Below are 27,898 nucleotides of genomic sequence, written 5' to 3'. Positions count from 1 at the left end.
AGTATGGCCAAGATGAACTCAGCCACGCCTGGGTGAAACGCCAGAAGGCCCCCAGAATGCCTCGTCTGAAGCTGTGGTGCAGAGTGACCTCAGCCAGGCCGGGTCTGGGGAGTCAGGCTCGCCAAGAAGGTTGCTCCCACTCCCTGGGGTGGTCTAAGGACTTAGAAACGCAGGGATTGATGGGAGCGGTTTGCATGGCAGCCCGTGGGGTGACTTCCTTTCTCTGTCTCTGCCTTCCTACCTGCCTTTCCGTCACCCTCTCGTCCCCTTCCTTCCTGCTCTCTTCTGTACATTCCAATTTTAATGTTTATAGTATAATAAAAAAAAACTAAGACAAAACTTTAAAAGAACGAGAGTTTTTGGTTTTTGAATTTTAATCTTTCATCACAAACAGGAAGGTACAAAGGAGGCTGGGGCAACCCCACCCATATGGACCTCCTGTGCTGTCGAGGCAGCACCCTCACGCGAGCTCGCAGGAGCACCTGTGCCGGGTGCAGCTGTGGCGCCCTGTGTGGGGCCCTCGTCATGGCGGGCAGGAGGAAAGGCTCCGGTGCTGTCCGCGAGCTCAGAGCTCCAGGTGGCTGGGCCTGAGGACAGGCAGGTGTGGAGAACATGAGGGGGGTTAAGCAGGAATGTGGGGGGAGGGGGTCCTGTAGGACTTGATTTTCACTCTGAGGTAAAAGCCAGGAGAGTGTGGGGCAGGTGGCTGATGGAATCGCACAGATTCTTGAAGCTGCCACTGCCCTGAGAATGGCCTGATGGGTAGGGCAGAGGCGGGGGCCTGATGGGTGGGGCAGAGGTGGGGGGGGTCTGGGGAGGAGCAGAGGCAGGGGCCTGAGTGGTGGGGCAGCTATGCCTCGGGTGGCCCTGCACTGCTGGAGGGCTGAGGGGCCTGGGGACTCTGGAGGAGGTAAGTGGAGTGGCCAGGCCCCCTGGGGGCAGGCCCGGCTGTGCCGCACATCTGCCACCTCAGTGCGGCTGAGGGGACTGGGTGCCGCCATCTTGTGGCTGTGGGTGCAACCATATGTTGAATGTGGTGGTCAATTAGCATATCCCCTCCTTATTGGCTATTGGTGCCACCATCTTTATGAGGGTTTGATGGGCAATTAGCATATTCCCTCTTTATTAGATAGGATTGGATCTGGCAAGAAAGGTGACGAGAGGCGTCTCCAACAGCAATCCTGTGTGAGGCATTCCGGCTGAGTTGGGCACATTAAACTCAAACATGTGGCCCCTGCAGGAGCGCTGAGGCCATGCTGTGGCTGAACACGGCCAGGCAGGCAGGCGAGGAGGTGTGCGTGTGCTACCATTTGGGCTCGGTTTCCGAGGGGCCGCCCCCCGACGGCACCCCTGGGCCTTCGGAGTCTGCACTAAGGCCGGTACAGCACAGCGCTGGCGTCGGCTCTGGCCCTGCGTCTCAGACACCTGCTCCGTCCTCGGGCAAACCCCTTCATTTGGGGAGATACTGTTTTCCTGTCTGAAGTAAGGGAGGAGGACAGGTGACCACTAGCCTGTGGCGGGGAGTGGGATTTAAAGCCCACTCTCCCTCCCCAGAAAGGCGCACTCAGCCGGGAGCGGAGGCTGGTAACTAACTACAGCACACGCCCCTACTTTCTCCAGGTCCATTCCACTCCGTTCTGTATGTTCTTCTCAAATCCCAGCGGGCCCCGGCTCCGGGGGCATACACTCCCGGTCCCTGGTGGGCGCCTGGACCTGCGGGTAGAGCGGAGCCTGTGTGTCGGTGTTCCCCGGCACAGCCCGCTCCCCGGACGAAGCGCCGGGCCCCCAGCAGCACGCCGAACGGCAATCACCGCTCTTGCCCTGCGGTGACTGGAACACAAGCACCAGGATGCTGAGACAGTTGATCACGCAGCCCAGGCGGTTACTGAGGGGCTGGCAGGCGAGGAGCATGTCAGTGTGCGTGTTGGACGAAGGATGAGTCACGTCCTGGGCGGGCAGGACAGCTCCAGATGCCATCACGCTCTCAGAACAACAGCACACGACGTAAAACTTCAGATTGCTCTTTTCTGGAATTTTCCATTTAATATATTTGACAGCGGGTAACCGTGGAAAACAAAACTGCATGTAAGGAGGGACTACTGGACAGTCAGTTTCAAGGGGCTGCACTTTAGTGAAAGAAAACTCATCTCCCAGGGTGTATTCGTTATTTCACAATATTTCAACACACCCTGAGCTACAGAAAGTTGGCGTGTGGGAGGAGTGGGAGCTGTAAGTCAGGGCCATCTCCTGGGAGAATGAGGTACTCCTGCCCTCAGACAGTCCAGCCCAGGCCCTCCACCCATGAGTCTCCGGGAAACGGTGACCTCATGAGAGCTCAGGCCTGGCTGTGACCCCAGCTGGAGCCTCTGGGAAAGCTCAGCCCTCCCTGAAGTTAAGGGGCTACCGAGGTGCCTGGTCTAATACTCGCTTGCTCTTTGTTTCCTTTAACAATATTTCCTGAAGGGCGCTCCATGCAGGTCCATTTCGGTCTCCTTTTTGTTGGCAGGTACATAGTACCCCGTTTCCCTCCAGTACTTGTGTGATTCCAGGCTTCACACTAGATCTCTGTTTTTTATTATTTATTTATTTATATTTTATTTATTTTGTACAGAGAGGAAGGGAGAGAGATAGAGAGCTAGAAACATCGATGAGAGAGAGTCATCGACCAGCTGCCTCTTGCACACCCCCTACTGGGGATATGCCCGCAACCGAGGTACATGCCCTTGACCGGAATCGAACCCGGGACCCTTCAGTCCCCAGGCCGACACTCTATCCATTGAGCCAAACCGGTCCCGGCCTCTGTTTTTTATTTGAAGTTGTTCTTGTGGCTGGTATGAAATACGGGTCTGGCTTTATCTTGTTCCAAGTGGCTACCCACTGGTCTCCATTTATTAAAGAGCTGAATTTGTGGTCTGAGATGCCTCCTGTAATGGCGCAGTCCTTGGGTCTGTTTTGGGCTATCTAGTCTATTCCACTGGTCTGTCTATCCGTGTGTGGTCCGGAGTTGTTTTAATTATATAAGCTGCATATTGTAGTTTCTCTTTTTCAGTGATTTCCTAGCCATTCATATTTCTTTTTCCATAACCACATTAGTATCAACGTGTGACTAATTTATAGTTTAACCTGGAGTGTAATTCATAAATCAATCAGGGTGGTTTCTTATGTAGGAGAGTCTCACAGTTTTCCTCACATGGGCTTTGCACATTTTGCGTTAGGTTTTACCTAATTATGTAATTTTTGTTGTTGTTGCTGCTGTAAGTGGGATGTTCTCTACCATCGTGTCTTCTCTGAGTAGTTATTGCTCCTGTATATGAAAACTACGGCCTTCTGTCTAGTTAGCATAAACCTGCTGTCCTGAGACTGATCACTGATCCTCGTAGCAGAATCATTGATTCTCTAGAGTTTTCCAGGGCCATGCTTGTGGCATTGGAAAGGTTCAGTAGTTCTGCTTCCTCTTTCCAATGGCAGGCTTTGATATCTCCATGGCAAGGGGGAGCATCGGCTGTACTCCCTGCCACTAGGCTCCTGAAAGGCCGCATGGATAACAAAAACATTTAGAGGCGGGAAACTCTCCCTGTGAGAAGAATCTGGGTATTTTTCTGGCAAGATGAGATTAAGGCCTTTCTTAGGCTTTGGTACTAATGTGGATGGAAGGGGCCACTTGCTGACCTGACAGCCCAGGGGAGGCCTGTGTGGCGGTCTGCAAACTCAGGCCTAAAGTCACCACAGAGGATCTGAAATCAGCCTCTAACTAAAGCAGTGATGGTGGGCAGTTTCTCCTAGGCCGGTATCTCCACTGACAAGGTCAACCTTTACCTTAACCAAGCCTATGTGTCTTTCTGTATCTATGGTAACATCCTTGAAATATCTGGGTCACTTTTAACTTCCCTTTTCTTGGACGCCTGGGGGCACAACCTAATGTGCTGGGCTCCAGGACTGACACCACAGATTCCTTCATTGTTATTGTTCCCAAACCCACCTAAGTATGTGTCTATCATTTTATTTTAATCCAATCCCAGGGGCTCCTCTCTCCGCGCCTCCCCCCTCCCCCCCAGCCACTCCTCTGTGCTTTCTCCCGCCTCTCTAATCTATCACCAGTGAATTTCAGGGTTTTTTGTTCTTGTTGTTGTTGTTGTTTTTTAATAAATCTTTATTGCTCAGATTATTACAATTGTTTCTCCCCCCCCCCCCCCATACCACGTTTCCCCGAAAATAAGACATCCTCTGAAAATAAGACCTACTTACAGGTTTCCTTCTGAGTGAAATATAAGGCATCCCCCGAAAATAAGCCCCCCTGCCCAGGCTAAACATGAGAGATTTGGTCCACTGATTCTGAAAGAAATGGAGTCACAAGGAATTCACCAGGAAATTCAGGAATTGGATTGTTATGATGATGTTCCAGAAGATGATGACATGATTGTCATTGAATAAATGAGTAAGTTCTTGATACTGTAGGATTCAGTTTGTCTGATTTGTGTTGACAACTACTGTACTATCGTATCGTATACAGGTAATAAATTTCCTTTATTTTCATTTAACAATAAATGTGTACCATATTCTTCTTCATGGAAAAATAAGACATCCCCTGAAAATAAGACCTAGCACATCTTTGGGAGCAAAAATTAATATAAGACACTGTCTTATTTTCGGGGAAACAGGGTAGCTCCCTTCCACCTGGTTCCCACCCTACCCTCTGCCCTTAACCCCCTCCCCCCATTGTCCTCATCCATAGGTGTAAGATTTATTCCAGTCTCTTCCTGCACCCCCACACCCTTTTCCTCTTGATAATTATCAATGCACTCCCTTCTTTTGCCCCTGATTCTATTATATTCATCAGTTTATTCTGTTCCTCAAATTTTTAATTCATCTGATTTTTAGATTTACTTGTTGATAGATATGTATTTGTTGATCATAATTTTTATCTTTACTTTTTTTCTTCTTCTTCCTCTTCTTAAAGAATACCCTTCAGCATTTCATGTAATCCTGGTTTGGTGGTGATGAACTCCTTTAGCTTTTTCTTATCTTTGAAGCTCTTTATCTGCCCTTCAATTCTGAATGATAACTTTGCTGGGTAGAGTAATCTTGGTTGTAGGTTCTTGCTATTCATCACTTTGAATATTTCTTGCCACTCCCTTCTGGCCTGCATAGTTTCTGTTGAGAAATCAGCTGATAATCCTATGGGTGCTCCCTTATAGGTAACTAACCACTTTTCTCTTGCTGCTTGTAAGATTCTCTCTTTGTCTTTTCCCCTTGGCATTTTATTTTATTAAAAATATATATATATATTTTATTGATTTTTTACAGAGAGGAAGGGAGAAGGGTAGAGAGCTAGAAACATTGATGAGAGAGAAACATCGACCAGCTGCCTCCTGCACAACTCCTACTGGGGATGTGCCTGCAACTAATGTACATGCCCTTGACCGGAATCGAACCTGGGATCTTTTAATCCAAAGACCGACATTCTATCCACTGAGCCAAACTGGTTTGGCTGCCCTTGGCATTTTAATTATGATGTGTCTTGGTGTGGTCCTCTTTGGATTCCTTTTGTTTGGGGTTCTGTGAGCTTCCTGGGCTTCATCAGGTGGGGGAAGTTTCTGGTCATTATTTCTTCAAATAGGTTTTCAGTATCTTGCTCTCTCTCTCTTCTTCTGGCACTCCCATAATTCTGATATTATTACGCTTGAAGTTGTCCCAGAGGCTTCTTACACTAATTCAAATTTTTGGATTCTTTTTTATTTTAATTTTTCCAGTTGAGTGATTTTTGCTTCTTTGTATTTCAAATCTTTGACTTATTTTTTACGTTCCTCTAGTTTGCTGTTGGGTGTCTGTATAATATTTTTTATTTCAGTCAGTTTATGTTTAATTTCTAGTTGGTCCTTTTCCGTATCCTCGACGGTCTCTCTCATATCCTTGAGGGTCTCGCTAAACTTATTGGCCTTTTCTAGGAAATTCTTGAAAAACCTTATAACTGTTATTTTGAACTCTATATCCAGTCTTTTGTTCTCCTCCATTTCTTTCGTTTGAGATCTGTTTCCTTGTCTCCCCATTTTCGCTGCTTCCCTGTGTTGGTAGGATGGCTTTGTGTGTTTGGTGTCTTATATGGCCTGGTGGGTTAGCCTCCCCAGTTACCTGAGGTAGACACTCTTGGTGCTCCCCTTTGTGTACTGCATGCACAGCCTTATTGTAGTTAAGTCTTAATTGTTGTTGGTATCACTGGGAGGAATTGACCTCCAGGCCAATTGGATGTATCAGCTGTGTCTACTCTGGATATTTTCTGTATTGGAGACAGTCTTATAGGATCAGACTTGCAAAATTGCAAAAACCTCTGTGCTCAGCTTGGATGGGGCAGAATCTCAGGGTTGAGCCAACAGTCTTGGCTTCCCATCAGCCCTGCCCTTGTGCACGTGCCTTAGACCTCTGCCTTCCACGTATCCCCTGAGTTTCCACCTGCCAGTCCAGATTCCCCTTGTAAGAATGTGGGTTCTCCAGGGGCTCACCCTGAACTGGGTTTCAGTGCTCGGTGCAGTCCAAACTGGGTTTCATTGCTCAGTGCAGTCAGGAGCTTCGACTCCTTCTGCTATGGAGCAGCTGCAGCAATCTGCAGTCAGACCTCTCTACGTGCACTCACTTGCCCACTGCAACTCCCAGCTCCCCAGATTCTCCCAGTCTCTGAGTCTCAGGGTGCCTTTCTCTATAGTCCAGACTCCACCCATATGAGCCTGGGTCCATGGGGTTTTGGCTGGGGCTGGGGTTCAATGCAGTTGGAACTGAGGTTCAGTGCAATCAGGGGTCTCCTTTCCCCTCCCACCAGCTAGGCACTCATCCTTCCTACCTCAGCGCTTTGCGGCTTCCCTGATCCGTGAGCCTCTCTCCTTCTTTCTAGTTGTAGATTTCCCACTCAGCCAGCTTTCCTATGGTTTTGGATGATGTCCTTTCTGTATTTTAGTTGTTGTTTTGAGATTGTTGTGCGAGGCTGCAGTTTAGGCACTTACCTAGGCTGCCATATTGGTTTTTCTCAGGTGTTAAATTAAAAACAAACAAACATTCAAACCTGTAAAGAATTTTTGTGAGTTTATTTGAGCCAAACTGTCCACAATTGCTGGGAAGCAGAACCTCAAGGGATTGAGATGATGCTCCTGAGAATGGCAGAATGGGGGTTGGGTTAGGGGGTGGGGAAGTGGAGGGGAGGGTGGGGAACCCTTGGGATTGGATAAAAAGTAAAATGATAGACACATACTTAAATGTGTTTGGGAACAATCAACATGAGAATAATGAAGGAATCTGTGGTCTCTGTCCTGGCCCACAGGCACATTAGGTTGTGCCCCCAGAGGTCCAGAAAATGGGAAGTTACAAGGGTGTGTTATCATAGATACAGAAAGACAGATAGGCTCAGTTAAGGTAAAGGTTGACCTTGTCAGTGAAGATACCGGCCTAGGACGTAACTGCTCACCATAACTGTATTTCAAGTTTAATTTCATATTCTTTGTGCTGACTTTAGGTCTCTGAGTTTGCAAGACGGCCACACAGGCCTCCCTGAGCTGTCAGGTCCACATGTGGCCCCTTTCATCCACACATATAACCCACCAGGTCCCTTCCTTTGATGGCAATGCATAAAAATAGATTAGAAACCGCCATCCTCTGAAGCATTATTCCAACCCCTGGAGATACTGCTTCCTGGCAATTGTCGACAGTTCGGCTCAAATAAACTCACAGAAATTCTTCACAGGTTTGAATGTTTTTACATTAACACTAGAAAAAAAGGTTAAAAGTAAAAATTTGATTTTATAATTGTTTGTTGAAAATACTTATGCTGGGCCCCAGTTCTACCTTTCTTTCTTTAAAAAGCTCTGTAGTAATGTCTTTGCTCTTTGTTTGTGTGAGGGTTTGGCCAGTGACGTGGGCTGTGAAGAATGCACAGCTGAAAGGAGAGATGCTGAGAGGAGGTTTACTTTCCTTCCCAAGAAAGGGAAGGGCCAAAGACTGCCAGGCACCTCAGGATGGGAAACAAAAAACGATTTCCACTTTTAAACCAATTCCACTGTTACTAGGTGACAAGGGAAGAAGGAGGGTTCAGCTTAAAATTGAACAAACACCAGAGGATGTCTTAAACAGGTGTAGTTTGTTTGCTTCCTAGGAGACAGATGTTCTAGGGCAGTGTCTTATCAGTATTTTTTTCAAGTCTGTAAAACATGCTTAGAGTAAAAGTTATAAAGAGTTCAAAAGAGATTTGCTTGAAGGGGCGGGTGGGGGAGGAGGGTACTTTCTACCAACTAGAGATTCCTTGGTGCAAATTATCCCTAAGTTATGAGAAGAGCAGGGAGCAGGGGATACAAGAATGTAGCCTTGAAAGGAGCTTATCTTGTCCTGTCCATGGTTTGAATCGGAGGAGCCAGCAATCTTGTGGTTTGATTACCAGGTGCTCACGTGCTCTCTCTCTCTCTCTCTCTCTCTCTCTCTCTCTAAATCTTGCTACTAAAAGGACCAAGCATTCCTGTGATTCTAAAACCTTCCATTCCAAAACTCATAAAGGCTCAAAAGGGAAGCTTTCTTTACCACATAAATCTGGTGCCTAGAACTTACTCTGCAAGCAACACAGGCCTTCTCATGGTCAGGAGCCATTCTGAGAGCCTGTCCAAAAAAAAAAAAAAAAAAAAAAAAAAAAAAAAAATATATATATATATATATATAGAGAGAGAGAGAGAGAGAGAGAGAGAGAGAGAGAGAGAGAGAGAGAGAGAGAATATGCTCATTGGTCCTAATGGTGTTTGGTGTCCTGAGCTGGGGGGGGGGGGGGGGCGCGGGGAGACACACTTCCACACCCAGCGGAGGCTCTCGCAGGCCTGCCCAGTGCTTTGTCCCGCCCAGCCCTGAGGTGAAGCTGCCTGCCTGTGTCCCCACCCAGCCCTGAGGTGAAGCTGCCTTTCAGACTGTAACTTCCGCCATTGAAGATCCAACTCTACACCCCAATTGCTTTTCCTTGGATGGTCCAGGCGGTAGTGGAAAAACATACCTTTATAAAGTTTTAATACATTATATTAGAGGTCGTGGTGATACTGTTTTACTGGAGGCCAGTAAAGGTGGTACAAATTTTTCAGCATCTACAGGAATTGCTGAAAATTTACTTCTCAGTGGAAGAACCTTTCATTCCCAATATAAATTACTAATTCCATAAATGAAACTTCAATTTCTAGACCTGATATAAACAGTGAAGTTGCTAAAACCATTAAAAAGGCCCAATTTCTCATTATTGATGAATGCTCCGTGGCATCCAGTCATGCTATAAACGCCATTGACAGATTACTATGAGAAATTACGAATTTGAACGTTGTATTTGGTGGGAAAGTTCTCCTTCTCGGAGGGGATTTTCTACAATGTCTCCGTGTTGTGCCGCTGCTATACCATCAGCCATACTACAGGCAAGTTTAAAGTACCGCACTGTTTGGGGATGTTTCAGAAAGTTGTCTCTTAAAACACATATGAAATCAGAGGATTCTGCTTAAAGTGAATGGTTAGTAAAACTTGGAGATAGAAAACTGGATAGCAGTTTTCATTTAGGAATGGTTATTATTGAAACGCCCTGTGAAATGATTTGTAATGGATTACAAATGGATTACTATTGAAGCTACCTTTGGAAATAGTATATCTATAGATAATATTACAAATATATCTAAACATGCGATTCTTTGTCCAAAAAATGAGCACGTTCAAAAATTAAATGAAGAAATTTTGGATACACTCAATTGAGATTTTCACACATATTTGAGTGATGATTTTATTGATTCAATGGATGATGCCAAAAAGGAAAATTTTCCCATCGAATTTCTTTAAAAAATATATATTTTATTGATTTTTTTTACAGAGAGGAAGAGAGAGGGATAGAGAGTTACAAACATTAATGAGAGGGAAACATTGATCAGCTGCCTCCTGCACACCCTCCACTGGGGATGTGCCCTCAACCAAGGTACATGCCCTTGTCCGGAATCGAACCTGGGATCCTTCAGTCCACAGGCCGATGCTGTATCCACTGAGCCAAACCAGTTAGGGCTCCATTGAATTTCTTAACAGTATTACTCCTTTGGGAGTGCCATGCCATAAATTAAAATTGAAAGTGGGTGCAATCATTATGCTACTGAGAAATCTTAGTAGTAAATGGGGTCTTTGTAATGGTAAGAGAGTTTTTATCAAAAGACTATGACCTAGCATTATCAAAGCTGAAGTATTAACAGGACCTGCTGAAGGAGAGGTTGTTCTGATTCCAAGAATGGATTTGTCCCCGTCTGACACTGGCCTCCCATTTAAATTAATTCGATGACAGTTTCTCTTGATGCCAGCATTTGTGATGACTATTAATAAACCACAAGGACAAACTCTAGACGGAGTAGGAATATTCCTACCGGAACCCATTTTCACACATGGTCCGAGTTCGAAGAGCATATGGAGTTAAAGTTAAAGTTGTAAATATAATACTTCATCCCAAGGGAACTTAGTCAAGCACTCTGAAAGTGTTGCTACTCTTTTTTTTTTTTAAATATATTTTATTGATTTTTCACAGAGAGGAAGAGAGATATAGAGAGTTAGAAACATCGATGAGAGAGAATCATCGATCAGCTGCCTCTTGCACACCCCCTACTGGGGATGTGCCCGCAACCAAGGTACATGCCCTTGCCCGGAATCAAACCCGGGACCTTCCAGTCTGCAGGCCGACGCTCTATCCATTGAGCCAAACCGGTCCCGGCTGAAAGTGTTGTTACTCTTAATGTGGTGTATAGGAAGATAGTAGAATAAGTTTAATCACTTTATCAGTCATTGTTTGCATCCCTGTGGTTTTTATGTCATGTTTTTGTTGTTTTTATATCATGTTTTTGTTTTTATATTATGTCTTTATTGTTGTTATATCATTTCATTACTATTTATTAATAAATTTATATATTATTTTCATATACATTTACTAATTTCCTTTCATCTCTGACACTTCTATTACAGAGAAAGGGCAAATAGCAATATTAAAATATTTCCTCTAATTAATTCCCTTTTTAATGTGCATGAATTTTGTGCACTGGGCCTTTGTAAATTATAAAAGGCCACAAAAAAGAAAAAGAAAAGCCTTTTTCCTATCTTTACATTTTTTTTTTTTTTTTTAGGATTTATAGAATGCCTATAATACTGCAGACACTACCACCAATTCCTTCTCATTAAACATTTACTCCACCCATGTGAAGTAGACATTATCCTCACTTTATAAAGGAGGCAATGGGGGTTTAGCAAGGTTAAGTGACATTCCTTGTAAGGGTTGAATTGTGATTTTGAATGTTTCCCAGTTTTCATTTTTCTAAGCCCTCATACATAACTTTCTCAAGGAGTAGGTAGAGAAACAATCAGCATATTTTTTAGAAAGCAACTGTCTTAAACTCTCCCCTTCTTTGAAAGTGACAATGGTCAGTGACATTGTGGGCAGGCTTCTAGGTCTCTCTGCATGGTGCCTGGGCATCCTTCACAGCGTGGTGTTTCTTCTCAGTTATCCTGGGAGATTTGAGAGAAGTGTTGCCTCATGGGATCCAGAAAATGCTGAGGGTATCAAGGTCCTGACACAAGAGGAAGCACTCAAACATCAAAACTTAGCCTTACTTAGCATTTTTTCTTTCCTATATTCATTACTTGTGTTTCCTGGTTTAATCCTCACAATTTATTTTTGCTTGTATTTAATTAAGAATATTGATACACAAGAGTTAATTAACTTGCCAGGGATCACTGCAGTAACGAAGCTGGAACTCTGCAGATCCTGCTCTCAAACCCTCCATTTGACAGAAAAATGAGCCAAGGTCAGGGATCCTGACAGATGAGCGTGTTCAACTTCCTGAGTGTAAACTTACCAGCCCTACTCACCCAGTGTCAATTTTTCCCTCCCTCCCTCCCTCCCTCCCTCCCTCCCTCCCTCCCTCCCTCCCTCCCTTCCTTCCTTCCTTTCTTTCTATCTTTCTTTCTTTTTTAAATCCAAGGATATGTTTTTACCAATTTTGAGAAAGAGGAAGGGAGAGAGAGAGAAACATTGATTGGTTGCTTCCAGTATGCCCCCAATGAGGAATCCAACCCACCACCTAAGTATGTGCCCTGATTAGGAATCCATCCAGCAATCGGAGGGAGGACCCTCCAACCAACTGACCCTCCAGGACAGGGCGAATTTTCCTGTTTCTTTGATACAGTGGGTGGTTTTGCAATTGACAATGAATACAGGCCTGCTTTAGCTAAGAATTCCGGAATGCCTGGGATCTTTGTGCAGTGTTAAATCTAACGGTGTTTCAGCCCAATGGTCCGGGACTTCTTGCAAAACTGTGCGAAGTGCAACTCAGCTCCCAGGGTAACGGGCTCTTCTGAGGGTCAGTACTGAACCAGCAGCCGGCACGGCCGCACACGAGGGTGACAGGCCCAACACTGCACAGCAGTCATACCCACAGGCCCACGATGACCTCGGGCCACTCAGCCCCAGGAGGGGAAGGCCACAGGCGCTCACTGCCTCAGTTTACCTAATCTCTATGCTTGCGTTTCCAGCTCCTTTCCTGCCTGTTTGTGCAAAAGTGAACGGGTCTGCCCTTACGCGCTGGGACCTAAAACCACAGGACAGGCCATCAGGGCGCGGGCACCGGCGGAGGGGAGCCCGCGGCGCTGGGGCAGCCCACAGGGATCCAGGAGAAGTCCGCGGCTTTCGCCAGAGCGGCGCGGGCGGGGCCCTGGTGGGGAGGGGGCGGGGCCTTGTGGGGCGGGGCCGCGTGTGGCGGTCTCATTGGTCGGAGGGGAGTGACGCGCAGGCCCCGCCCCGCGCTAGCGGCGCTGACGTGTCTCCAGGCGCTTCCTCCTCCGCTTGGCCGCGTTGGCGCCTGCGGGGCCGGCTGGCGGGCGGCTCCCCCGCTCGGCCCGGCCCGGCCCCCGCTCCGCCCCCGCGGCCCCCGCCCCCGCCCCCGCCCGGGCCGGTATAAAGCCGGAGCGCGGGCTGTGGAGCCTGCCGGGGACGCCGTCGCGCCAGGTTGGTCGCCGAGGGGCCCCGCCGCCGGGAGGGCCGGGCGGGCCGGCGTGGGGCGGGGCGGCGGGCGCGGGGTGGGGCCGGAGCCCCACGTGGACCGGGCGGGCGGCCGTGACTGGGGTGGCGGCGCCCTGAGTCCGGAGCGGGTGACAGCGGCTCCGAGGGCGCCGCCGGGGACGCGTGGCGGGAGGTGTGTGACCCCGGGTCGCAGGGGCCGGTCGGGCCGCGCCGCGCTGGCGGGAGTGAGGGCTGCGGGCGGCGGCGGGCGGCGGCCGGGCGGGTCGGGGTCGCGGCGGCGGCTGCGGATGCCGGGACCTGCCGGGGGCGCTGCCCGGGACCAGCCGGGCGGGAGGCGCCGGCGCCGGCACCGGCGGAGCAGAGGCGCCGGCCCGCGGGTCGGAGCCGGCGGGAGGGTTCGGTTGGGGCCGGTCGTGCTTGTCCGGGCTCACCGAAAGGGCAGCGCCTGCCGGCGTGGCCGCGGAGCGGCGGCGGCCCGGCCGGAAGGGCCCCGGGTTTGATTCGGCCGAGGGCCCGGCCTGGACCTGGTTTGTGGGCTCCATTCCGGTCGGGGACGATCTCTCCTCTAGATGATGCGATGCTTCCCAGTCCATGTGTCTCTCTGTCTCCCCTTCCCTTCAGCTCTCTCCAAAAACCAGTGGAACATATCCTCCGGTAAAAAAAGTCATTTCGACGTTGGTACACGTGTGCTTTATGTTTTTTATTATTTATTTACCACAAGTAAAGGTCAGGGATTGTTATCTTTCTTTTAAATGTTTTTTACTGTTTCACTTCAGTACTGCTGTGTCTGCTCCACGTGCGGGACGTGGGTGCTGGTGTAGGCGGGTTCCGACTGACTGCGAAGATCGGTCCGTGGCGCCCGGGACCGCGTGCTCAGTCTGGTCCCACCTCAGGGATGCTTGTCACCGGATGCTTGTCCCACCTCAGGGATGCTTGTCACAGCGCTGGATGCTTGTCCCACCTCAGGGATGCTTGTCACAGCGCGTAAGGGCAGACCCGCCTCTGGGCGCTGCAGGCACGGAGGTCTAGGCCAGGATCAGAGTTGTCTTATTTGCGAGGATTCATTTTCTCAAACATTGGTATCTAAGGGCTTTTTGGAAAAGTTTGACTTATATCTTAAACTGTGTTTACACACGGAGCAGGCAGAGCCCTCTCCCTGTGAGCTGTTACTGGGGGAAGGGGGAGCAGGGGCTGGTGTTGTCTGGAAGTGTGTGCACAGAGAGGGAAGGGTTGTGCAAGGGCCCAGAAGTGAGGAGAGGCTGAGGGTGAGGACCTCCTGGTCTCGTTACGTGGCTCCCTGCTGAGCTCACCCAGCCTTAGGAAAGACTGCATTGCTTGGAAAATAGTTTAATAAAAACCTGTCTCTCAGCTGTCTTTTTTATACGGTGATCTTAAAGTTAAGTATGGCATTATGATGGTATATCCATAGAAAGGCCTTCTCACACCTGAGTCCTGGCTCCGTCTACTGCCCCTGCTCTAGTTTCCTCCTGCCCTCCCTGGGGGCTAGGGAGCCCGGAGCTGTGTCCTGTACGCTGGTGACCTCTGAACTCCCATCTCAGACCATGGCCCGGAGTGGAGATCGATTCTCAGTCTGAACACATCCCTATGCCTGCACCTGACCTGTGTGTCCCCACTCTGGACCGGACACCACCTGCAGTCATCGCTGCGGGATGCCTGTGGGCCTCTAGGGCTGCCCAGAACCGCCTTCGCCTTTGTGCTGAGCCCTGTTCATCTCTCCTCTAGATGATGCGATGCTTCCCTGCCACTCTGCTGGCCACTTTCCCCACACAGCAGCCATGTGACCCTTTAAAACCCGAATCAGACCAAGACACTGCCCTGCTGCAAGTCCCCGATGGCTGCCCAGACCCCGGCGTCCCGGGCCCTAGTGAAGTGGCTCCAGCTTCATCAGCCTTTGCGCTGCCCTTGAACAGCCAAATGAGCCTGTGCTGCGGCTGCTCCACCTGGAGCTCCCCAGCTGGAGGCTCCTCCCCAAGGTGCTGGCCGTTCAGGTGTCTTGGCAGAAGTCTCAGTGAGGCCCTGCTGACCACACCAGCCGCGTACTGGCCGCCAGCCCCTGCTCTTCAGCCCACTCCACTCTTTATTGCTATCCTGTTTTCTTTCTTCTGTAGCACTTGCCCCGTCACACTCCTGACACTGCACCTGTCCATCTCCCTCCAGGGTGTGGGCATGCAAAGTTGCTTCTCCCACTGTTGTGTCCATCACCTGGCTGACCGTGAGCACCACGCTCACAATATCTTTGTTGAATGAACTAATGGCAACAAAACTCCATAGTTTTCCTTCTGAAAGGCTCCCGCTGTATCTGCATATCCAGGAAACTGGAGAGGAACCTGCCCGTGCACATAGGTGAGAGGTGGCTGGGCCCTCATCTGTCCTCCATGCAGTGGCAGCATGGGGAGCAGCAACCTTCCTCAGCCTGCACCCGCTCCTGGAGTGCATTTACTCACTGGGTTATTTTCATACTCTTCTCACTGACTGGACTTCTCTCTTAGCTCTTGTGTCCTTGACAAACGTCATCCTCCAAAGCGGACTCCAATAGCGGCCATCCTCATGTTCAGGAGGCTGTGACTCTGGTCTGGGCACACACCATGCTTTACAAGAGTGTGGAGAGGGCGTCCTGGGTGCCTGTGCAGGCTCAGTGCTCAGCATTGTACTGACACGTTGATCCTCTGCACCTTACAGGTGAGGACTCATCCTTATTTTGCAAATGAAGAAGAAAATAGAGGCACAGGAAGATTAAGTCACTTGCTCAAGGTCACGGCGTTAGAAGCTAGTGGAGCTGGGGCATGACCCCATTTGGTCTGACCCCAGAGCTCAGTCTGGTTAATAACCCCAACTGTACATGAGATCTTCAGTTGAGTGGTTAGTATTTCCTCTGCTTTTGTGAGAGACTAGAGGCCTGGTGCATGAAATTCTTGCAGGGGAGGGGGGAGAGGGGAGAAGGGAAGAGAGGAGGTTCTTTCCGCCCAGCCTGCACCCTCTCCAATCTGAGACCTCTCAGGGCATGTCTGACTGCTGGTTTAGGCCTGGTCTCGCAATCCGGAACCACTGGCTCCTAACCTCTCGCCTTCCTGCCTGCCTAATCAACCCTAACCACTTTACCTGCCTGCCTGATACCCCTTACTGCTCCCCTGCCTGCCTGATACCCCCTAACTGCCTCTGCCTGCCTGCCTGATCGCCCCTAACTGCCCTCCCCTGCTGGCCTGGTCACCTCTAACTTCCCTCCCTGCCAGCCTGATTGTCCCTAACCACCTCTGCCTTGGTCCCTGCCACTGTGGCTGTCCAGCAGGATGTCTGGATGGATGTCCGGTGTAATTAGCATATTACCCTTTTACTAGTATAGATGCTGTCAATTGTGGAAAGATTTTAAGCATTAGGGTCAGGGTTAAAATTCTGGGTTAGAATTTCTGTTCTGTCTATGAGGTAAGTAAGTAGCCTTGGGTAGAGTACTTAGCCTCTTTGAGCCTCATTTTCTCATCCGTTATAAAGATAAGATTATTTATGCCTTTGAATTTTTGTGAGGGAAATTTCATTGTACCTATTTTACAAACCAGAGTTGAATGTATCTATTCCTTGGCCCAAGCAAGAGAGTCAGCAATAAAAGTAGGTTCTGTTTGATTCCCAAACCCATAAAGACTTTCTTCAGCCTGAGTGTGTGAGGGGCCTCTGAAGACGGCCGGTCCCGGCAGATGGAGACTGAAGGAAGCAAGTGGCGGGTGGTTAGGGTGTCAGGGCACAGCGTGGTAGAGCTGTGTCTAATGGTAACCAGCAAGCCTTCATTTTCATTTCCCGGTCAAGCCTCAGTGTGGTCGCAAATCAGTGGTGACTCGGAAAGTGTTTTACAGTGGGTGTCATTCCTTCACACTGTCCCATAAAGTCCCTCACCCACTTGTCCTGTGCCTTCTCTTCCTTCCTCCATTTCACTGCCGTTTTTTGCAAAGTAAGTCAGCTACATGAACATCAGTTATGTTTATATTTCTGAATAAATGCCATATGAATAACGTGTTTCTCTTGCCACCTTTCTCTTTTACACACACATGCACATGCACACGTACACAGATAGTCTTTTTTGCTCGACAGGCAGTGTAGTTAGACGGTGAAGAGCATGGATTGAGAGCGGTCTGTGAAGTTGGAATCCCAGCTTTCACAGGTGGAGGCCCTGGGCATGATGTCTCCGTGGCTCTCTTCCTGCAAAGTAGTCCCGTAGCAGTGCCTGCGGGGCGGCTAGGATGTGCTCCCCGTGAGTTGCACGTGGTGTCTGACGTGCGGGTGCTGCTCTAGCATTGCTGGAAGGCGTGGACAGCACCTTGCTGTTCCCATGGGTACTGGGGTTGTGTCCTGGTGCCTTCCTTCCCAGCTGAGTAGCCACTGCCCAGGGAGGACTTCACAGTGAGCACTGTGCGTCCTTGGCGCTGGCTGCCTGGTCCTCTGTGCCTGTGTGGCCCTTCCTGTGCCTCTGCTTCTCGGTTCTCTGTTGGCTTCCAGGTGCTGTGGTTACTTCGTTTTCAGGGCTCTTTGCATTTCCTGGTAGCCCAACCCTAGTCCCTCCCATCATCCACAGCTGGCCACGTAGACCTGCTCCCAGTGGCCACCAGCTGTGCCTGTACCTATCACCCATGTCATCCACTCGGCCCTCCAGGCACAGCTGTGTGCACCTCCCTCCTCCAGTGCTGTGCCGTTTAACACTTTCCTGTGTCATCACGGAAACATTTACCCATTGGTGGTTCTAAATGTCCTCTTAGGGTTTAATTATTAGTAAAGATAATGCACATGTTTTTTATCTCTTATCTGCAGAAGTTATGATTGATATAAAATTGATTATATGTGGCCCCGTTTTGGATTTTGTTGTATTCTGAATACAACAGTTATTGCCGTCACTAGAGGGAAAAGGAGGATGTGACATATTAGGCTGTCCGGCACTCTTTCAGTGACGGCTGAGTGGTCACGGGAACCATACAGAGGAGGCAACCACGGGGTGGCGGGTGTGCCGGGAGTCAGTCTGTCTGGGCTCCTGTCCCGGCTCCGCCACCCGAGTGAGTCCGTTGGGTGAAGTGTTCAGTGTCCGGCATGCGACGCTCAGTGTTATCTTACCACTTTGGGGTCTTACAGGGACCGTGAGGCAAAGGCCCAAGTTCATGTATTTCCATCAGGTGTGTTTAATGCACTTGCTTATCATGGGAAACCTACCAGGTTCATGGCTGGACTTTGACCTGCTGATTTTTTTTTCTTGCAGGTTTCTAGGTGCAGAAATCACACCATTTCCACACAGCTTGGCACCAGGGCGTCATGAACGTCAGTGAGCTCAGACACCAGCTGGCTCGCGCTGGGCAGGAGCACCTGCTGCAGTTCTGGGATGAGCTGGAAGCAGCCCAGCAGGCTGAGCTCTATGCGGAGCTCCAGGCCATGAACTTTGAGGAGCTGAACGTCTTTTTCCGGAAGGCCACTGAAGGGTTCAGCCAGTCCTCCCAGCAAGAGAAGGTGGATGCCCGGATGGAGCCTGTCCCCCGGGAGGTGCTGGGCAGTGCCACTAGAGATCAAGATCAGCTCCAGGCCTGGGAGAGCGAAGGTACTGGCGGGATGGTTTGCTCTGAGGTGTAGGTGAGCTCCGCTGCCTGTTAAAGTCAGCCCTCTTACACTGCGACTCTCAGACGACCTTCCACCAGGCGACCGCAGAAAGGGACAGATGGGGCTTGTTTTGCCGAGACCTGTGCAGTGTCCCCCATTCTGGGTCCCTGCAGTCTCTGTTCATTTCTGGTGCCGAATCTGAGCCTCTTCTCATTCAAGTTTTACATGCCTCGGGGCTCCTCCTCAGCTTTCATACTTCTAGATTTCCCTTCCTGAAGCTAAGGTACATGTTCATGCTTCTTGAACACTTGCAGCCGTGTCTCCGCTTGTCCTCTGCTGCTGCTGCACGTGTCAGCCAGGCCAGGTAGTCAGTCCCGAGCCTCTGCTCACCCGGTCCTGCCTGAGGTGCTGCCTTCGGGCCATGAGGCCATCCCTGGAGCGCTGCCTGGGGAGCTCTCGCCCTTCTCTGCACCTCAGCTCGCCTCCTCTCAACTGCCTGTGGTGAGAGTTGTTCTCGTCGCCTTCACTGCACTTGGGCTTCTGCAGAGCAGCGGGTCCTGCCCTGCTCGCAGGACACAGCACTTAGGACAGGGCTTTGAGCGATGGGTTGGCTGGGAATGTTTGTTGAAGTGCACCTTGCTTTTTCTTCTAAAGTAGATCATGAAACCCATCCCTATAACTAGTACTAGCTAATGCTTTCGAGAAGGACAGAGTAGCTCAGATGTTGCCTTTTGGTGGAGTTAAGAGCTGTGGTTTTCATGACCTCCTCAGTAAGAAAGGATGGCTGAGCCTTGCGGCCCAGGCCTGAGTGTTACATGTCAGATCTGGGCCTCGTTTTCTCACTGAACAGACTGGCCTGGCTGTTCCTTCCTTTCTAACATTACTGCAAAAGTCACCTCAAAATAACAGGGATACTATAGAGAAAGGGCCTGTGACCTCAGCAGACCTGTTTTTACTCCCTCCCACCACCATCCTTTGCTTGATGATATCCGTGTTTACTTTTCTTGATGTGCAATAATATTATAGATATGACCTTACAGTCCATATTTGTACCACACTGTGCCTGCTCTCTTTCCATTCTTTGGAACTCCCTGTTTCTCACACACACAAAAGCAGTGTGCCTTCTGTGTAGCTCTCTCTCTTTCTCTGGGCTTACAGATTACCTGATTTTCAAACTGTGTTCCAAAGGGCCCCAGGGGTTGCACACCCAGGAAACTATTTCTTGTCTCGTGTAGGGTGGGAAGCAGAGTCTAACCAGCTGCGTCTCCAGCCTCTTCACCTCCCACTACCAGAGCAGTTCTGTTCCATGTGTCTGATCTTTCATGACTTTTATTTAAAAGGAGTTAGAGATGAAAAAACATTGACAATAGTCAGGCAAGCTGCAAGGAATGCTTGGCTGAGACTAACCTCGCTTTGTGCCGAGGGAGTGGCGTCCGTACGGCCCTCTGCACAGAGATCCTGGAACCAGAGTGGTACCGGGTCCCCTGCTGGCCTGGGCTTGCCAGGGCTTCCTGCTTCCCTGCATTCTCCAGGCCGGCTACCCCAACTGCAAGCCTCTGGTGCCCGCGAGTATCCCAGGGCCATGCTTCTCTTGGTAGTTTTATGGGGTGAAACGTTCGGATGAACTCTTAGGGAAGTGCAGAGCTGTGACCTTGTAAAATGGGACCATAAGCATCTGCCAAGGCTTGTAATTTGAGTCTTTTTTGACAACCTTCTTGGAATTTGTAAAACTAGTCTACACTGATGATGTTTCCTTTAAAGAAGACAACCTAGCCTAGTATAGGAAGGCACAAAGCAAACTTCCTTTTGGCTTAATGTCAGGGAACAATGTTTACTTGTGGTTTCAACAGGAGGGTGGAGAAGGAGACGCTAACTGACCTTACATCCTTTGCCCTCAGTCAAAAATTTCCACGTATGCAGTCATGCAGGGTGAGGCTCTGCAGGCAGTTGTCACAGGAAGAGACCGCCATTGTGAAGAGTGTGATGCCATGTTTTGGAAAATAGGGGGTCCTGGTAGTGTCTGGAAGATCATTGTTCCCCAGGAATGGGCAGGTAGAGGCAGTGTGCAGTGCCATGGTGCAGGCGTGCAGCCCTAGGGAGAATTGCATCTGCAGGCTCTGTGTGTGCATGGCGCCCCGTGCTGCTGGGGCCAGAGGTGGTGCTGTAAGTTAGGCAGGTGTGGAGGAGAGGAGCAGCCAATACGTCTGTCTCACAGCGGGAGCCTGGACAGAGGGGCCGGGCTTCAACCAGAATCGCTGGGAAAGCATATTTGCTTAGTAAACCGCCCCTTCATTTTTAAATAAACCCCCGCTTATCCTTAGCACAAAAGAAGCTTCCAGTGTTATATTATAATGGCAAGTTAGCATTTGGTATCAGCTTTTTTGCCTGTGACACATTTGAGAAATTCATCTTAAGGGTGGCTCTCTGCCATGCGTGCTGTGGTAGTAAGTGGGCGTGTTGTCTGGAAACGTGTGGTCAGAAGGTGGCCTCTCAACAATTTCTGTGATTTAGTGCAGAGCACTTCAGGAGTTAGTCCTAAAGTGCTGACTTTTAGGGAGAGGGAAAAGGAGAGAGAGAGAAAAACATCGATGTGAGAGAGAACACCAATCATTTGGCTTCTGTATGTGTCCAGACTAGGTGGGTGGGGCATTGAGGGGGGTTGAATCTGCAACCTTTCGGTGTACGGGACAATGTTTCAACCAACTGAGCCACACTGGCCAGGGCTTCAGTGACATTTTAACACATTTGTTTACTTTAAAAGTAGCACATATCTATTTTAGAGAAGTTGGAAAATAACTAAAAGTTATAGAGAAATTTTTACCATCCCATAGCCCAGAGATAAATATTCAGTGGTAATATTTTACAGTACTTTTACACACACACACAATTATGGATTTGTGTATAATTTTGTAGCCTGCTCTAAGAATTTGTTAAGAAAAATTTAAAGCATATTTTGAAACCGATATTTAGAGAGAAAAACAGTATCATGAATTTCCACACTCACATCACCTTGACTAAATAATTACCAAACATTTTTGACTTTTGCTTTATCCCTCTTTTTCTTTTTTGGTGCTGTAGTATTTTAAGACATACCTCCATCATGGTATTTTACCCTCATAGAGTTCAGCAGCATCACTGCTCACAATGTCCCTCTTTTTTTTTTTTTTAATATATTTTATTGACTTTTTTACAGAGAGGAAGGGTGAGAGAGAGCTAGAAATGTCGATGAGAGAGAAACATCGACTAGCTGCCTCCTGCACACCCCCCACCGGGGATGTGCCCGCAACCAACGTACATGCCCTTGACCAGAATCAAACCTGGGACCTTTCAGTCCGCAGGCCTCTCTACCACTGAGCCAAACCAGTTTCGGCCACAATGTCCCTCTTAAACCTAATGAAATTCCTAGTAACACCCAGAAACTAAAAGTAGTTCAAATAGAGATTTCCTCCATTAGTCTGTTTAATGGATTAAAAAATGGGCTTAACATTTTAGGGGAAATGGTTAACCTGTAAAATCCTATTTCAGCTGTGATTAAGAATAAAGACGTAGCTGAAACCGGTTTGGCTCAGTGGATAGAGCATGGGCCTTCGGACTGAAAGGTCCCGGGTTCGATTCTGGTCAAGGGCATGTGCCTGGTGAGGGGTGTGCAAGAGGCAGCTGATCGATGATTCTCTTTCATCGATGTTTCTAACTTTCTATCCTCTCTTCCTCTCTGTAAAAAATCGATAAAAGAAAAGAGAAGAATAAAGACGTAAAGTATCTGTTCTGACGCACCTGCGTTCTCTCCTGGCGGAGTTGCCTGCCTTCCCCACCCTGTGCCGCTGGAATGTCAGTCCCCGCCTTCGCACCTGGCGTCTTCCAGGTCAGGCAGGTGCTCACGTCAAGGTGTATGAGAGGAGCTCATTCAAGCTGGATGTTACCCAGGAAGTGATAGAGCTGTGGCACGTCACTGTGAACCCTCCCATTTCCTGTAAATGCTGCCAACTTTAAGTTCTCAATGTACTAATATATGAAAAATACATATAAAAACCCAGCCGGTGTGGCTTGGTGGTTGAGCGTGACCCTCTGAACCAGGAGATCATGGTTTGATTCCCAATCCGACATATGCCTGGGTTGTGGGTTTGATCCGCAGTGGGGAGCATGTAGGAATTACCCAATGAATGATTCTCTCTCATCACTGATGTTTCTATCTCTTTCCCTCTCCCTCAAATCAATAAAAATATATTTTAAAACACGAGGTTGGTAAGTTAGGTGGACCCAAATTACCTAAGGATCCTATATAATAAAAGGGTAATATGCAGATTGACTCTAACAGTGGAACAACCAGGTCGCTATGACATGCACTGACCACCAGGGGGCAGATGCTCAACAGAGGAGCTACCTTTTGATGGTCAGTGTGCTTCCATGGGAAGTGTCACTCAGCCAGAAGCCGGCTCATGGCTTGCCAGTGCAGCAGTGACGGGAGCCTCTCCTGCCTCTGCAGCAGCACTAAGGATGTCCTACTAATGGCAGGGAGCGGCCCTCACCTGTAGGTCAGACATCCCTCCGGGGCTTCCAGGCTGCCAGAGTGATGTCTGACTGCCAGCTTAGGCCTGATCCCCCCCTAAGCTGACAGGTGGACATCCCCCGAGGATCCCAGACTGTGAGAGGGTGCAGGCTGGGCTGAGGGACACCCTCAAATGCACAAATTTTCATGCACCGGGCCTCTCGTATGAAAGTAAACAATAGAGTTTCTGAGTTTTTTTAATCCTTACCTGAAGATAGGATATTTTTTCATTGATTTTTTTTTTTTTTTTTTTTTTGCAAGAGTAGAGGGGAGACAGGGGAGGGGGAGAGAGATAGAGAGAGAAAGAGAGAGAGAGAGGGAAAAGAAAACCACATCAATGTGAAAGAGACTCACGGATTGGTTGCCTTCCACATGTTAAACTTGCAGTTGAGGTACATGCTCTTAACCCCTGACAATAACCACTGAGCAACAACAACCAGGGCAGTTTCTGAGAACTTTAATGAAAGTATGAACTTCAGGAAAGAAGGAAAGCTTTCAAAGCTTTCTCTCATCTGACACTTCCCAGCTCTTCCCAGCATCCACTCTGCCTCTTCTTCCCAGTCACTGCCTGGTGCTGAGGTGTCACCTTACTGTGATGATGGGGTGGCTCTGAGACACGATAGGCAGAGAGGTTTGGATGATTTAAAAATCCAAGATGAGAGCCTCTGTGGTTCAGTAACAGTTTTGTTTGTTTGCATTTGGATTTTAAATCAATCTTGAATTTATCTTTATTTAAATAATAGTTTTTATTCAAGTATTATGGTTGGTTATTACTAGAGGCCCAGTGTCTGAATTCGTTTATCAGTGGGGTCCCTCAGCCTGACCTGCAGGATCGGGCTGAAATGGGTTCTCTGACATCCCATGAGGGGCCCCAGATTGTGAGAGGGTGCAGGCCAGGTTGAGGGACCCCACCAGTGCACGATCAGGGTGATCAGGGCCGGGGAGGGACATGGGAGGTTGGCCAGCCAGGAGGGACTATGGGAGGGCTCCAGGGAGTGCCTGGTCCTTGCTCAGACCGTATCTGCTGGATACCAGCAGAAAACTAACCTATTGGTCAGAGCGTCTGCCCCTTGGTGGTCAGTGCACAACATAGCAAGCGGTTGAGTGGCCTTAGAATATCATTAGCATATTACACTTTGATTAGTTGGATGGATGACCAGACACTTAGCATATTAGGCTTTTATTATATGGGGTTGCTGAATATTCAACTAGTGAAAATGGACAAGCTTCCAACAGCAGAAATAAATCAGCAGCAAAAAGACTCAGTTTCACATTCTGCTGCTGTGGATGGCCCATTAAAAAGGCAGTTTAATCCATTTTATTGAAGTATAAGTTATACACTAACATAATAGTCTTAGGAGTTTTAACAAATTAATACACCCACGTAACCGCCACCTCTGTCCAAAGATAGAACACGCCTATCACCCAGCCTCCAGTCTTTCGCCGCCAGCACGCCCTGAGCTCATCCAGTCGGTGGGTTTCAGGCCCGGGCCCTGACTTCAGAGCCTGGCTTCTAACTGCTGCGCTGCACACGCTTTCCTAACAGGCTGCTTTCCTGTACATGTATGGCATGGTAGCTTGCCTAGGACATTAGCATGCTCATTGGTGAACTAATTACTTGATGCTGATTTATTGGTTTATTTATTTATACGCTGGAGGTCATTGAAGAGCGTCACCATTGACCCTGGAGCCTAGACCTCTCCCGCCCTATCCTCTTCTCTCTGTGCTGAGCAGTCAGTACTTGGAAAACATCGTAACATCTCTGGTTGTCACCTTCCAGTGATCAGACCATTGATTCATTAAAGTGTATTACTTCATGTTTGGTCTTTGGTTGGGTGTCCTTATAAATTAATTTTTTAAATATATTTTATTGCTTTTTTAGAGAGGAAGGGAGAGGAATAGAGAGTTAGAAACATCGATGAGAGAGAAACATCGATCAACTGCCTCATGCACATCTACTGGGGATGTGCCCGCAACCAAGGCAAATGCCTGTGACCGGAATTGAACCTGGGACCCTTCAGTCCGTAGGCCGATGCTCTATCCACTGAGCCAAACCGGTTTGGGCTGTATAAATTAACTTTTAATAATAAAATGTTTTTATTACACGAGAGTCGCCATGATTAGTGTGGAGTCCTCGTTGGTTATGCAGAGAGTGACCTCAGGGGTTGGCCCTAAAGTGCTGATGTTTAGAGGTTTCCTGACACCAGCGTTTTCTCTCCTAGGACTTCTCCACATTTCTCAGAACAGAGTGGCAGTTCTTCTCCTCGCTGGTGGGCAGGGGACGCGGCTCGGGGTCACATACCCCAAGGGGATGTATGATGTTGGCTTGCCATCCCATAAGACCCTTTTCCAGCTTCAAGCAGAGCGAATCCTGAAGCTTCAGCAGCTAGCTGAGAAGTGCCATGGCAACAGATGCACCATCCCCTGGTAAGAGGCTCATTGTGGGCCCCAACGTGTGCTGGTTTAAGGTACTCAGAATGCGTGAGAGCTGTATTCCTAAGAAGACACTGTGTTTCTGCTGGTTGTATCGGGGGTTGTCATCACCACGTGTGTAAAGGGAACACGCAGTGCAGCCAGGAAGGTACGCACTGCAGCTTGAAGGAGCAGTGTGCTCCCCCAGCTTCTGCATCCTCACCGGAGGCCCTTGGGTGCAGGGGTTCTCTCTGGGAATTTCCTCCTCATTGGTGGTTCGGGTGTAGAACGTCTGAGCATTTGAATCTTGGGAATTCGGAGATTTCCTCTCTGAGAGCACTTAGGGTCTCTCCTTATCTTCAGTATCTGAAGCTTCTTGACATGGTGTGGCTCTATTTCCAGTGGGTTCTCTTAGCCTAGGAACTCGTGTTCTGAAGTACTAGGTTATCTGGCCTTTCTGAACACCCCCCCTCCCACACCTCCCCACACACACACACACACACACACACACACACACATCCCACCGCACTGAAAGCTCCACTGACTGCTCTGCTGTGGGCCCTCTCGGGGCTGGGCTCCTTGAGCACCACCATGTGGAGCGTCTGCTCGGCTCGTTAGGAGGTGCTGATGTAGCTCCTCCATCTTTCTCCTCAGTTTTGGGATTAGCGTGTCTTGTGGGGTGATCCGCGGTGGGTGTGTTTCCTCAGGCCCCTAACCCTGTAACAGCCCCACGTGGCCAGCAAAGGCTCTGCTGGCTTCTGTCCTTCTGTGGCTGCCCCGGAGGAGGCCTCTGGAAGACCCTCCAGTCCTGCGGTTGAGTCTGGCCAGAGTTCCTTCCCACCGGCTCCGTGATCCTCCCAGACACCCCAGATCTCCCCACACAGCTGCCGCTTCCTGCGGGTCCCTGTGGGGACTTTGGAGGGACATTGTGTGCTAAGCCCAGGCCCTGCGGTCATGTTGGCTTCCTCCGCCCTGCACAGCTGAAGTTGTGTTTCTCTTTGTCACCTTCTAGATCACACCCAAGCCCTTGTGCCCGAGTTCACAATGTTAAAGAGACAGATCCCTACTCAGCAGGTGTCACTTAGTTGAGTGTGTCCTCTAGGTGCTGGTTTCAGATTTTCCTCCTCTGCCACCCGGGCTGGGGGTTCCTGTGGCAACACAGTGTATACCTGTACTTCCCTGATATCACATGAAGGCGACTGAGCCCACAGGTGTCAGAACTTTAGCAGGAAGCCACTACAGGTCACTGAAATGTATCATAGTTACCCCTTTCTACTCAGTTAAAATATGAGTTTGTTAACGTAAAAACATTAAAACCTGTAAAGAGTTTTTGTGAGTTTATTTGAGCCAAACTATCAATTGCTGGGAAGCAGAACCTCACAGATTGGGATAGTGCTCCAGAAAATGGTGGCTTTTTATCTATTTTTATACACTAAAATCAATGAAATCCTTTGGTGATAGACTAGGGAGGCGGGAGAAAGCAAAACAGCGGGGGTGGGGTGAGGGGGAGCGCGGAGTGGGGGCGGCAGCTTCTTCCCTGAACTTGTCAGGTTAGCATGTGTCCCCCTTTGTCCACAGGTTTGTTCTTATTTATTTATTTTTTAAAATATATTTTATTGATTTTTTTACAGAGAGGAAGGGAGAGGGATAGAGAGTTAGAAATATCAATGAGAGAGAAACATCGATCATCTGCCTCCTGCACGCCCCCGCAACCCGTGCCCTTGACCAGAATCGAACCTGGGACCCCTCAGTCCGCAGACTGGCGCTCTATCCACTGAGCCAAACCGGTTTCTGCTGTCCTCAGGTTTTTAATTTAAAAGGCACTTTTCACAGTCCCCAGCTCTTTCCTTGAGCTGGCTGCAGGCTCTGTTGCCGGCGGTGTGGAGAGGCATGCCCTACCTGAGGGTGGGGAGGTGGTGGCCGAGGCTCCCCTGCGGAAAGCCACGTGTTCTCAAGATTTCCATCAACCCAGGGCCTGGGCAAGGCTTTCTGGGCCCTAAGCCGATGGCGCGGTCTCAGAAGACACTCCCTGCTGCAGGTACATAATGACCAGCGGCAGGACGATGCGGTCCACAGAGGAGTTCTTCACCAAGCACAGGTACTTCGGGCTGCAGAAGGAGAACGTCGTCTTCTTCCAGCAGGGCATGCTGCCAGCCATGAGCTTTGACGGCAAGATTCTTTTGGAGGAGAAGAGCAAGGTGTCCATGGCTCCAGGTCTGTGCCCTTCTTGTGAGTGGTGACGAGGAATGGTAGTGGCATAAGTGATTGAGTTTTAGCTTCCTTTTACATATGACGATCCTTTTTGGGAGGTCTGTCCTGGAGAG

The 27,898-nt window shown here is 49.1% G+C and overlaps 1 protein-coding gene across 5 annotated transcripts in view; it reads left to right on the top strand.

Annotated features, from left to right (window-relative positions):
* Nucleotides 1–12,862: 12,862 nt before the first annotated feature.
* The window catches only part of UAP1 (UDP-N-acetylglucosamine pyrophosphorylase 1), a 30,815-nt gene continuing 15,779 nt past the window's right edge, over nt 12,863–27,898 (top strand). For 2 of the 5 annotated variants that reach the window (XM_084867090.1, XM_084867087.1), the window contains exons 1-4: nt 12,863–13,018; nt 18,285–18,617; nt 25,385–25,589; nt 27,613–27,788. In XM_084867090.1, coding sequence (XP_084723216.1) covers nt 18,338–18,617; nt 25,385–25,589; nt 27,613–27,788 — 661 coding nt within the window. In that variant the 5' untranslated portion in view covers nt 12,863–13,018; nt 18,285–18,337. Of the gene's footprint in view, nt 13,019–13,101; nt 13,206–15,566; nt 15,734–18,284; nt 18,618–25,384; nt 25,590–27,612; nt 27,789–27,898 lie in introns of those variants that run through there. The other 3 variants (XM_084867088.1, XM_084867091.1, XM_084867089.1) reach the window with 3 other exon arrangements.

Source organism: Pipistrellus hanaki, assembly GCF_964339955.1.
Source record: "Pipistrellus hanaki genome assembly, chromosome: 18".
Classification (NCBI taxonomy): Eukaryota; Metazoa; Chordata; class Mammalia; order Chiroptera; family Vespertilionidae; genus Pipistrellus; species Pipistrellus hanaki.
Note: the sequence above shows the minus strand (reverse complement) of the source record. Positions and strands in the feature narration are given on the sequence as shown.